Source organism: Ammospiza nelsoni, chromosome 5 (assembly GCF_027579445.1).
Source record: "Ammospiza nelsoni isolate bAmmNel1 chromosome 5, bAmmNel1.pri, whole genome shotgun sequence".
NCBI lineage: Eukaryota > Metazoa > Chordata > Aves > Passeriformes > Passerellidae > Ammospiza > Ammospiza nelsoni.
Window position 1 is genome coordinate 12,296,353 of NC_080637.1, and position 13,709 is coordinate 12,310,061.

The following is a 13,709-nucleotide window of genomic DNA, read 5'->3' on the forward strand; positions in this document are numbered from 1 at the left end:
AAACCATTGCTAGGCACTTTTGACCACAAATAACAGTTCCCAAAAAAGGACACTGCTAACTTACTTAAAATATATAGTTGTCTGTCTTAACAGAGCAAGTTGTTCCCTAACTGGTCACAGTTTGAGAATGGTGGTGATTCCTTCACTTTGCTGCTTGAGACCAGTTTTGGGTGATATTAGAGTGACTGCAAGCTGAAATGGAAACAGAATGAACCGATCTTACAGCAGCTCCAAAGAGCAATTCTAGCTGAGTGACCAAAAGAGCTTGTGTACCTTCAAACCTAAAAGCTTATTGAGACTATCAAGATGAAATTGCTTTCTCTACAGTAAAATCGTTTTGTCTCTTAAAAGAGTTCCATTAAAATCTTGAAAGGGTGTGAGTAAAAAAAATCATTTCTCCAAGTTTGCAGTGGAGCAGCATCAGTTTCAAAGGTTTTGGTTTTCAGGAGCTGTGCTGGTGCAACATTTTACATTTAGATAGCATGTCTCACTGGAAAGATCCCAAATCACTACAAAATCTGAAGTGCATGAAGGAATTGTCTCCTTTATCTGTCAAAACAAAGACATGCAGCCACCTATAAAGTCAAACAGCATAGCCCACATGACACAGCTCAACACAGACAGTAAACACAAATGCAACAGGAACACCAAATCCAATGTCCCCATTCAGTGGACCTGGATTTGGATAGGTCAAGGCTGTTATCTAAACATAATTACCAAAAATTTTTAAGACATCTCGACTTTTAAGACATCTCTTGCTAGCTATCTTTTGGAAAACACCTTTGCCCTGCGACAACCATTTCAGTATTATCTCAGGAGAGCTCTGAATCACTCAGCTGCTGCCATTGCAGCCAATGCTGCCTTTAGGAAGGGCTGAAGGGCTAAAGCCACCAGAAGGCAGGTGGCTTGAGTCCAAACTCTTTCAAAGTGTTACACAGCTTCCCACAGAGGAAATGCTGTGTTATGTCTCTCACCACACCCTTCTGTCTTAGGAAGATGGTATATACTCATAGCTTGCATCACTGTCCTGCAAAGGCTGTTGTATGGTATGGTATGATATTCTGGCTTAGAGTCATATAAATGGGATACCTGATTTGCCCTTTTGTTGTGTGTAGGTCAATAGAAATCACCTCTGGCTTGGAATGTTTTGCAAATCACTCTGGGTGCTGCCAAAATAATAAGACAGAAATTCTTGTTCAGAAAATTTCAAAATTAGCACAGGAAACGTGACTGAATTCAGCTATTGACTCATCTAGCTTCCTCTAATGCAAGCAAAATAGTTTTGTATGAAAACAAGACAGTTAATTGCTGCACTTCATATAGTGAAATACAAATACTTTGAAACTACCTGCATAAAAATACATTAAAGGGATTCACCTGCATCTCCTTTAATCTACAATCCGTTGTTCTTATTGGCAACATACATCACTCTGGAAAAATCTTCCTCATCTTGATGATAAAAGACATTTTGCAATGGAGTTGTATAAAAGCAGGAGTCAAGCCATCTGAGGTCAAGTCATCCAAACAGACCCATTAAACTTCCCCTTTTATTACTGTACTTGAATAAGCACAAATATTGTCACTGTTTTTAACAGTTTTAACCAAAATAAGTTTTTTATCTTCATCAGAACCTACATTGTGTTAAAGAGACATTACCACCTAAACATCTTTTTCACTTTGCACAGAAATGGCCAGGGAGGTCTTAATCTAGCAGGAATATGTACATGTACCACATGGAAATTAAAGAAGGAGGGGAGGAGAAAATAAAATTTCAAGAAAAAATAGAAAATGCATTTTAGTAATTCAAAACACAGCAGAGAAATTGATGCTGCATCTTTAAATAACTTGAGAAATGCATTTCACCTTTAATTCCCCATTTTCCTATTCAGAACAAGTGCTGCCCAGGACTGGTTTTCGAGCGGATTCCTCTGGCAAGTATTCTTCAGCCTTTGTTTTCTGTAAACTAGTTGTCCTCCATTTTATGTTTTAGCTATTCCTCTTTTTTTAATCATTTCTCAAGATGATGGACAGTCTTGACTGCCCAGTCACCATTTTATTGTGTATGATCTTCGTGGGGTTATAAAATGCTTATGCCGAACTTTTTTATAATAGATTTGCATTTTGAGCAAGGAAAGGTATTTCTTTTTCCTCAGCCAGTTTTTATGTTTTACTGTGTTTTATGTGTACTTTCATTTTAGTGTTCACTCTTTAGCATAAAATTGCATCTCTATAGCTCATGCCCAAATGTAAGCCAAATAATTTTTTTTTGTATCTGAATTTATTTCTGTTTTAACTTTATCACCAATTTCTTGCTTTCATATTTATATCTTGTGCTGTAAAAATATAAAAGAAAAAGCTTTCAAAATCAAGAGATTTTTGAGGTGTTTGAGTCAACACTGATCTTGTAAAATGGCAATGGATTTTTTTTAAAAAAAGCAATATTTGATTTCCCAGTATTATCATGCTAAATGAAGAGTTAAAACAGGCATCCCATACCAAAAAAAGGCTGTTCTGACAATCCTATCAAAGTTTTTCTAGTCCTACACAAGCCGGACAGAGAGCCTAAATTAAATATAACATTGGACGGGTTTTGCATAAAACAGTAGGGTTCATACATTGAATTACTCTGTTAGCACACCAGTTCTTTTTTCTTTTCTTTGATGATTTTCATACTGAATTTTTTATTTGCCAGCTTTCCTCTCTATAAATATCAAGAGGGAATATGTATGCTTTTTTTAAAAGCTACTTACATTGCAGAGCAGCAGATCCATGAGGCTGTTTTCAAGCTTTTCACATCTTTCAAGAGCATCTGAAACTCAGATGAAGTTACTGTAGGTTTGTGTCAATCCCAATTCACAATTTATAATTATTTGTATGAAAAAAAAAATCTTCACCATCTTCAGCAAAGGAGTCCAAATTAGTTTTTCTTTTCAGTAGGTAGCTGAATACACCCAGAAAGACTGTAAAATTATTACAGCAAAGCACTTCATCTTTCCTTTAATTGCAATATAGAAGAGATTTAATAAAAATTTTATATCAACATTTACAGGATCATCCTGAACATTTACAGGTTCATCACTGTAAAATCACATACCACTTGTTCAATTTGTCTCACACAGAAAATTAATTAAGCATTTTCAGGTGTATATTTTCTCAACATTTAAGAAACAACTGCACTCATGCATCTCAGTGTGTTGTCCACCCAGAGATTAGTTGAATACAGTGCAGAAATGTAGCTGGGAGCTGATAATCACATCCTCACCTGTGAGATCTCACTAGTGTTCAGTAACAATCTATTCTGGTACCATTACATTTAAAGCAAATCCACCATAATTCAGGAACCAGAAAGAATTTTCCAATGCTCTTTACTCTCCTCACTGTGCAGGGATGATCAGATCACAGCTTGTCCAATACCATTCTCAAATTCATGGGGGAGCCAGCTGGTTTTATAGCCTAGCAAAGTGAATTGGTGTGATTTTTTTTCTTCCAGGCCAAATGAACTGTTAAGAAAGTTTTCCTTCACACAAAAAGAAGAAACAGAGTGGTATAACAATAAAGAAAAAAGAGATTTAAGTTACTAGCAGGCAAAGTTAAAGATGTTTTTCTAATATAAATGTGTAGAGAGGCAAGGAAGGACAGGGAGCATTGTCATTCTGGCAGAGGGTACCCATATTACATGAGCAAAAATATTGAATTTATGATGAAACTCTCAGTAAAACTGGTAGGAGACAGGTCATTGAGGTACATTAAGCTGACTGGAAGGATAAGCAAACTGGAAAAGACAGTTTTAATTCAGGATTGGCTTGTCTGCAAACCTGTTCATACTTCTTACCTGGCATGAACCACAAGGTGCTAATCTAGGTAAGCAAGAGAAAACAAAAGGATACATTTTTCCACAATGACATTATATTAACCAATAGTTTGTAGTATATTGCAAGGCTCAGGAGTGTCATTTTCTGTAAGTACAGGTAATTTTCTCTGTATGATCAACTGAAAATCTGCTCCCATAAGAAAACACAAAATTTAGTCTATCTAAAAATCCTTTGTGAGGAACAAAAAAGTACCAGAATCCTGGAGAAGCAAGCACTAGAGGAATATCAGATGAAATGGAATCATTTAAATGGGATAGAATACTTAATCAATGTATATTCAGGAATATTGAAACTCCTGCCACATAATCATAGGGGCTTTTAGAAAATCTATCAAACATGAGCTCCTGTGAAAAAGTACAAAGTAGAGAACAATTTACCTGTCTTTCAAACACAAGAAAAAGGATTTCAGCAGCAGCATGGCTTTAGAACGTGTTTTTGATCAAAGACTAAAACTGCCAATGTGGAGATAAACCAAGAGCTGTGCAAAGGGAGTTTAGCAAAAGTTGGTTGGTCTAACCAACCAACTAACTTGGCACTAACCTGGCAACTGATTTTTTTACACTGAACAGGTGATATGTGCTTAATTAATCTATACTTTCCATTTTACAAAATGCCAGTTATAATTGTAACACTTCCATGTTAGCCTGGAAAAGACAATGCCTAGCATGAAATGTAAAGATGAATGGCTAGAAAGCAGCTAAGCAATTCTACTAGAAGAATCTGGACTGAAAGATTAATGTTACTGGAGAGCCTTTCAATAAGTATTCTGTCTTATTTCATGAATCACTTAAGCACATAAACCAAGGGTAGAAGTCAGGTCCACTTTCAGAGAGGTCAGTTCAGGAATCTGTGGTGTAGCTGTCTCCAGAGCAGTGGAAAGGTGATCAGTGCAGTCATATCATACCCAACATGAAAGCTGAAACAGCACACAGGTTTGTGTACCAGTCAGTCACTGCAGATACTGTGACATGATGATATTACTGCAAGGTGGGTGACCTAGTGACAAAGGCTCAGTTGCCAGTGTCTTCTTTGCCTGTGTCTTCGCTGGTAAGGTCTCTGTGCTGTTTGCTTGCAGAGGTTTGCAATAACAGGAAGCTAGACTTGATGACCCAGAGATCCTTTCCAGTTTTGCCTCCTTAGTGGGACTGAAAAGAACACTTTTTTTTTTTTTTAAACGGTTTTCAGTGACTGTTGGCAGACAATGGACTCCACAGAATTCCAAGTCTTTGGGAGGGAGCGTTGTAGCCCAGTCAGTTGATCCAAAGGGTTCCAAACTGTGTTAGAAAAGTATGCCCCTACACAGTATTTTTAACCTAAACGTTTTCATGGTCAAGCTGGCTTATCTATTCCACTCTAAATGGGGTAGAAAAACAGCATCTTTTGAAAAATAAACGATGCCCTTTATTTTAGAGTCTGTTGCCAGCACTGGTTTGGCTCAGCTTTGTCAGTGTATCTGAGCGATGTTTTCATCTCAGTTTGCCAGAGCAAGTATTCTTCACAACCTGACATTCTTACATTTTCTTATTGTATTCCCAGCTGTGCATATTCATTCACTTGTACACAACAAAGGCAGTGCTCAGGTTGTGACAGACTGCTGGAACTGTGCCTTTGAGTGTTAAACCTGGGTTTCAAATGCTGATCACACTGTGTCTATCTACAAAAACATCTCCCTAGTGCTAGGCCCCATCCTTGTAGGCACAGCAAACCTGATAAAGTACTGCTTTCTTCTGAAATTCCTCTGCCTCTCACAATTTTTAAATTATTTGCATTAAGCTAACATACAATACACACCCAGAATTCATTTGCTCCTTAGTGTTGAGGCGCATCAAATAAATGGGAAAAGTCAGTATAATAAGCTTCTTGGTGCTGTTTGGGTTTGTCTTCTCAATATATGGGAAGGAAGTTGGTAGGGAAAGGTAAAACATTTATTTTACCAATTGAAATATTTGTGATTCATTCTCACGTTCACCAATACAGATTGTTGAAACAACGCACTATGCTGCAGTTTACAGGGGATTTTATTGCACAGTCATAGTTAGAGCCAGTGCGTGTCTTTCTGTATCTGCCTTTGCAATAATACCTGACTGAAACTAACCAGGCTTTAATCCCAGACTACACATGGCACATGCCAAATTCCACAGTTTATTGGGTGCCCACGGATGGCTCTGAGGGGAGATCTGTAAGTGAGAGCCGCTGAAGTATTTCAGCCATCTGTAATCCCTCCCATCCTGAGGGAACAAGGCACAACTGGAGACACTTATGAGCAGTTTGCTGAAATAAAGTTTGTCATCCCTTTTTTCTGTTGGGGTCAGCAACAAGCTGACACTGACCAAAAGCTTTTGTGTTCACAATATATAGACCTGAGTGCAATCCATAGCAAATGCCATTCCTGTCAATCGCTGCTTTAGGTGGTGAGCCTAAAGCATCTCTGAGCATGCAGACAGCAATAGGCACAACGGACAACAGGCAACTTCTTAGTCCTCCAAATGTTTACAGTTTCTATTATTATTATTGTTATTATCCCAGAACACTGTGTTCTTTCAAGTGAAGCTAAAGACACTTTTATGAGAAACTGACTTTAAAAAGACTATATTCCTCAACTGATATATTACAGGACATAATGTATGTCTAAAGACAGGTTAGGCAGGCATATGGAAATGCAACCTTATTGATTCACAAAGCTGTTGAGACTTTAATTGAGTAGCATTAAGGAGTTCAAGTTAATGATGTTAGCTTTCAATTTAAACTCTGAGACTGAGAGGTTTATAATGATAATTTTCATCAAAACTCCTTATTGAGGGTACTACCTGGAAGTGGAATACTTAAAAGCTTCATTACATAAAAAGACATATATATATATCTGTGTTTGGAACTTAGATGGCCTGTAATGATTTTCATGTTTTGTGAGTTGGACTGATGTATCTCTGTCTCCCATTTCAGTTTATTCTTTGTAGGATTTAATGAACTGCAGGGAAAGACAAATTAAAGACCAGAAGTGGATGAACAGCAGTCCATTAAACAGTCAGTTTTAGGAAGAAGACATATTTTTAACCACTATTTTGGACAGACTTTTCCATACTGATCTTCTGTGAATGTATTCTAGTTTGGTTTAGTGTATTCTACTGAACATAACTACCTAGAGAGAGAGAGAGACACCTACATTTTCAATTCTCCTCCTTGTCTGTGGCCCATTTGTTTCCACCAGCTCCAGCCAGGATGCCATTAGTCATGTGCAATGAACACAAGGTGGGAGGGATTGGTGCAAATTCTCAAGATAAGACCAAAATGCTTTGCTCAATGGGATTTCTCTTTAAACCAGGTCCCGATTACAAGGAGCTGGATGTTCACCTTCGGAGAATGGAGTCTGGGTTTGGCTTCAGGATCCTGGGAGGAGATGAGCCTGGGCAGCCTGTGAGTTATTTCTTCCTGATTTCCCTTTTCCTTCCATATTCTATAATCTGTGTAAAGGTCAGAAAAATGTTACTACATAACTGAACCCAAATGAACACCATGATAAGGATACAAGTAAAATTACTTTTATTCATCCATAAAAAAACCCAGGACTCTCAGGTTTTTCACATCTGAGAATTAAGATAGAATAAGGCATTAAGGTGGAAACAAAGCATCACTCATCCCATTACTGCAGAGTGTGACCTGACATCTCTTTATCTAGACTTTTCAAAATCAGGTTTAAGCAGAAGGTTCCAAAAATCCAATTATGTAAGACTATCCATAACCATGTTCAGAGTAGACAACTTGTATGCAAAATGTACATGTGTGGTTAAATGACATGGTCAACAATGCAGTTTATTTCCAGAAACAGAAGACCTTTCCATGGAGTGATAGTCAATGTTCCAGGTTAAATGACAACATCATGTGAGGCAACAGGCATAAAAATGATAGCTTTATACCATTAGGAGGGAGGCACCCCTGTAACCAAATAACAGATAACAAAATGAACATAGATGGTTTGCTAATAAAATATAATAAATACTATAATTTTGAGAGCAGGCAGAATTACTGCTCTTTCAGAAAAAACTCAATGGTTTATCTATAATCTGACAGCTAGGACTAATCTCAAGTCAATAATGATAGTGCTTTACTATCACAATTTTAAGCAGTCTGAATCTTGTGTTACTACATTTCTGAGATAATGTATAATTAATTATTAGATTTGTATATTCCCTAGTCAATTTATATATTCCATATTCAAATTAATACAGAATAGTATATTGTTCATTCAAGTCTTAAGGTTAACCAGCACATGGCTTTGAAAAACAAAGAAGCTCTTATATTTTAAAATTGTCAATATCTGTCAAAGTACTGATAAGTCTTAACAGTTTAGTGATGTCTCCCATAATAAGAAAAGAATGCAGTGTATTCTAAAAATGATGCTTCAAGTCTCTTTGGAACTGAGTCTAGTTTAGAATAAGTGTTTTCAATGGTTTTTCAAATGTAAAGTATAGCTGCTCAGAAGGACTCCAAGACAACACTGCTTCATCCTCTGCACTTGCAGTATGCCTGAAGCCCCTCTGATGTGTAACTTCCTTCTGTGGAGCATGGCCCAGTGCACATAAAATGAGGCCACTGAGCCATCATCTGCACATTCTCCAAATGAGCATTTTTCATGCCCCTTCTGGACAGGCCAGCCAGTATAAATTCTCAAAGCACACATACTGGGTGAGGCCAAAAAGGAAATCTCTGAGGTGTTAGTGGAAATGTTCCATTTTATCTTTTCAGATTGTTAGGAAATGGCACTAGAAAGGCGCTACCTTTAAAACCAGGCTGGTTGGAGCTTTGAGCAACATAGTGTAGTGGAAGATGTCCCCGTCCATGGCATGGCAGGGAGATTGGAGTTAGAGGAGTTTTAATGTCCTTTCCAACCCAAACCATTCTGTGTTCTAGGAAGATTTGGAAATCTCCTTCTACCTGCTCCAGAAAGTAATGTTTAATGGCATTTCCTATCTCCCAGGAATAACCAAGTGACTCTGGTTACAGGGCTGCTCAATATTTTGTGATATTTGGTGACAGCAATATTTGGTGTCTCCTTTAGTGCTTTTTTCATTACAAATGGATAATTAAGCAGTCACTTGTTGGAGGTTTATGACAATCTCATGGGGAAAAGTGCAGCTCAAATGCCTTATCTAAAAGATGATTATTTATATAAAACTGAATGATTTCAACCCAAAGGACTAAGAGAAAATTAGTGTAGAATATCTGATATTCTGGTAACTCATATCCATAATACATGCCAGAGTTGTGAGAGACTTGAGTCTCTCAGGATGCTCAGCAGTCCAGTAGAAAAGAAATTTTGAAGCAAGCTTTTTGCCCTGCAGCTACATACATTATGCACTGAAGTATTACAGAAGATCAGCTCTTTCTAGTGTCTCTTCAGCAAAGGACTGACCTGACTTTACTGTGTGAAGTCAAAGAGCCATAGCTGGGTATCAAGGGCAGAGATAAGCACCTTGCTATTTTTGGAGAGCAGGACCAAAACCACTGCCCTCTGTGAACCACCCTGTAACACATTTCACTGTCCTGTTGAACAATTGCTCTCAGCCTGCCCTTAGCCTCAAGGTTGCTATCTCTCTTCCATGGTTTGCACACACAAAAGCATTTTTCCCCAAGACTTATCAATCCAATGAGCTTTACGTGTCTTTGCAAACATTTCTCAAAGTCCCCAGGAGTTAAGAAGAGCCTAACTTGAAGCTGAGGATTGTGCAAGGCAAAAAGAACTTTCTTAGAATTAAGTGTGGCAGTGCTGAGGTTTTCAATTCTCACTCCCTTGCAGTTGTCCATCTTGTTTTCACTGCTCAAATTTAACACCGATAAACACAACACATGTATTCTTTTTAGTGTCCCTCTATTTCGTATTCACAATACAAGACTTCTTAACTCTGTTCTCTCTCCTCCACTGCTTCGCTGCCCCCCACGGACAGCCCACCTGCAGCCTCCCATTCCTTTCACTCCAGAAAAGCAGAAGCAGTTTTTGCCTGTTCTCCAAACCCCTGCCTTTCCCATGAAACAAGAACCGAGAAGCTTTGAAATTTTTATTTCAGCTCTCCTGCTGTGCCGTCAGGTAACACGGAACAAAAGGAAGCTTTTGTCTTCGTGGTTTGATATCTAAAAAGAAATATGGATTCTTCAGCATAAGGCAATAACTTTTTCAAAGAACCAGAATCCAAATAACATTATTTTAGAAGGATAATGCTGACACTATAGAGGGACTGTAGCGTAGTTTCCTTCTAGTTATATCAGATACCCGGCATCTTAGAAGGAGAAAATGCTGCTGGACTACTCCACTTTCCATATTTGTGAGCGTAAAAATACTTTTGAAAGGAAATACTTAAATTTATTGAGAAATTTCAAATATCAAGACTGTGAGTTGTGCTCTCAAGTCTTATATTGCGCTACAACAGCTATTTATCACATCTCCCACTAACTTGAGGATTAGAGATAATCTCTGTTACGGTGAATTATAATATTACTGAAAGATTGCAAAAACACATAAATTGGAACTTTACTGAAGTTGCAAATTGCTGTCCCAAAGGGGAGATGTATTTTGCATATATTTGTGCAGCTCAAACTCAGAATCCCAGGAACACACACATAATTTTTCTAAGAGTTTTACCTTTTCAACATGGACAAACTGGGATTTTTCTCAAAACTGTCCTCAATATATATGTTGTATTCTTTTTATTGTCCATGCCAAGATATATTCTAAGTATCTTCCTACATTTCTAAGACATAGAGCAAAATGTTAGGATAAGGCCATGCCATAGAGCAAAATGTTAGGATAAGACCATGCCTTGGGAAGTCCTATTTTAACAGTGATTAGACAGATTTCAGGTGATTAGCTTGGATTTAGACAACCCTGACACTTCAAATTAGGTGAATCACCCTTTATGTGTATATACTTAAATTTTGCTATGTGCCTGTGAAGCTACTGTGTTATATTCAGAAAAACTAATACAAATTCAGATAATTGCCAAGAATCACAAAGAAAGTCAATATCAAAGTAGATTAACCTGTATAAATTAATAGACACAGGCTTTAATTTCAGATTAGGCTCTGCCACAATCATCCTAATCCCAGAATTTGTCCTGTTTCATTTCAAACAATAGGAGAAACTTTTCTTTTTTCTCTGCAACACACTCTTTATTACTACATGCCATCATCCTTCTCATTATGCATTCAAAGCCATCTCATGCCACTATGAAACTGCATTTCAGAGGTAATATAATCCTGATATCTATTTTTCCAATTTGTGCTTTACATGTAGAATTGATATCTATTATGGCAGATTCTCAGCCATGAAACAAAAGCAGATACTGCATAAGAAAAAAATTCAGACACAAAAAATGAAAAAGTTAGGGAAATTAAGTTATTCTTGCTATTAAATATCCCAAATAATAGATATAGGAGCCATCATCTTGACAAACACAGCTAGCTGAAGTGTTTAAAGTATGACTCTGTGCTTATGTTAGGAATCCAACACTGAGATGAGTAACACATCACATTTCATGGTGGACATGTGAAATATCATCAATAATTACTTAGTCAGATCTACAAAAAGTTTTTCTAGTTTGCTTTTTGTACCAATGACCTGCCATGCTATGATCTGCATTTTGTTTTTACAAAGGTTAAAGATGCTCAAATTGTTTAATATTTTGTCAGAAAATTATGAAAAAACTGCAAATGTTCAACAAAGGAGGAAGCCAATCCTTACAATCTCCCAATCTTTAGAGGGTTATCATCCATCTCTTCTCAAAATAACTAGGAAGAAATTCTTACTCATGTGAGATGCTTAATTCTCAAATGTTTTGAGAATACTTTGTGGATATCTAGCTAAAAGTAGCCTTGGAGAGCTTTTCTTCTGTCTGGTAAAGGAGCATAAATTCATATTTCATGGTTGAATTTTGCACAAAGTATTTTCCAAAGCTTTGAGGTCTACTTTTTCACCATTTGAAGAACAGGATGGAGAACCTGAAACAGCCTCTCTAGCCACTCAGCCTGGCACTGCTTAACAGGATCCCAGGAACACCAGAAAGCAGGAAAAAGCTGCATCATGTTCTCTCTTTGCTAAGTTTTGAAAGCAAAAGTAAGCCAAAGGGAGGTGAAAAACTGGGGAAAATTCTCCAGGCTCCACAGGGGATTTCATTTAAACACTATGCTGAGATACTTGCAACTCTGCAGCTGAGACCACAAAAATCCACAGGCCCACCTGTGTGATTACCACATCTAGCCTTTGCAATTCATCATGAAAAGCAATGCTTCATAGCTTTTATCTTTTATTATTAAAAGCAGATTTTCACATGGCATGTCATATCCATCATTTTATGCTCACTCTCAGACTGAAAAAGATAACAGAAAATTTGAAACACACTCTGTGAATGCTTTAATATTCTTTCAAAGGGAGCAGGTTTTGTTTGAATCAATCTCAGCTGTTTTACCAGTTATTCCACAAGGAAAATATATACATCTTCTTCTAGGAAATTATGTGAAATTATCTGCATATAAGGTGGAGAAAGTCATTACAAGGTTTTGGACAGATTTTTTGCTAGTTTATATGACCCATACAAGCTACATTTAAAAGTCAGTTTGGGAAAACCACATCTGCCCAGAACAAGCTGACATTTTTTCCTCTTTTTTCCATTTTAATCAAGCACTGCCTGAGCAGTCATTCATTAAGAGTAATAACATTTAATATAGTACTTCTTTTCCCCTAAAGAGTCCCAAAGCCAGCTCTGTGTAGTGGGGTCACTTCCACTGCTGACCTCAGGTATATGACTCCAGGTGCTTAAATCACATAGCAGTGAAGAACCTTTGATAAGAAATACACAGACTTGATAATTTTAAATAAAAAGACCCTTATATGGAATTAATCTTTTTAAGTCTTTGTTATAATGTAGTCTATAGAAACTCAACACTCCTTAGAGGCAGATTATCTTGATTTGAACATATCAAGCAGGACTCCGATTAGGATTCCCTGGTGTATCTCTCCTGTGCAGGTCGGAAACTGTGTTTTTGGGGTCCCCTGGATGGAGGAGGAATTGATGAATTTGACTCTATGTTCTTAGAAGGCTAATTTATTATTTTATGATATTATATTATATAAAGAATACTATACTAAAACTATACTAAAGAATAGAGAAAGGATGCAGACAGAAGGCTAAAAGACAATAATTAAAAACTTGTGACTTTCTCTTAAGAGTCCAACACAGCCTGAGTGTGATTGGTCATTAAGTCAAAACAATTCACATGTTGAATAACCAATCTCCAACCACATTCTAAAGCAGCAAAACACAGGAGAAGAAAATGAGATAATATTGTTTTCCTTTTTCTCTGAGGCTTCTCAGCTTCCGAGGAGAGAAATCCTGGGTAAAGAGGATTTTTCAGAAAATATAATGGTGACAGGAAACACCTTACCTTCTTACCAAAGACGAGGAAGCATCTTCAGTCATACCCACAAGAGGACAAGCCCAGCTTTCAGACACACACAGAGCTCTTCACGTGTGCTAAATCACTAGCTTAATTTCACAAGAAAGAGAAAATCACTGCAATGTTCATTCACTAAATTGGAGTCTCAGTGCAATATATGACAGGATTTTGTTTCTTGCCTAGATTCTCATTGGAGCAGTGATTGCCATGGGCTCAGCAGACCGAGATGGCCGTCTCCACCCTGGTGATGAGCTGGTGTACGTGGATGGGATTCCAGTGGCCGGCAAAACCCACCGATACGTGATTGATCTGATGCACAACGCCGCCCGAAACGGGCAGGTGAACCTTACTGTGAGGAGAAAGGTGCTACCCACGGGTGAGTGAAGGCTGGGAAAG

The 13,709-nt window shown here is 37.6% G+C and overlaps 1 protein-coding gene across 5 annotated transcripts in view; it reads left to right on the forward strand.

The window, feature by feature from the left end:
- Positions 1-13,709, forward strand: part of MAGI2 (membrane associated guanylate kinase, WW and PDZ domain containing 2) — a 702,840-nt gene that overhangs the window by 623,121 nt on the left and 66,010 nt on the right. For 4 of the 5 annotated variants that reach the window (XM_059471473.1, XM_059471474.1, XM_059471476.1 and 1 more), the window contains 2 exons: positions 7,192-7,283; positions 13,497-13,689. In XM_059471473.1, coding sequence (XP_059327456.1) covers positions 7,192-7,283; positions 13,497-13,689 — 285 coding nt within the window. Of the gene's footprint in view, positions 1-1,889; positions 1,932-7,191; positions 7,284-13,496; positions 13,690-13,709 lie in introns of all 5 variants that reach the window. The other variant, XM_059471477.1, reaches the window with a different exon arrangement.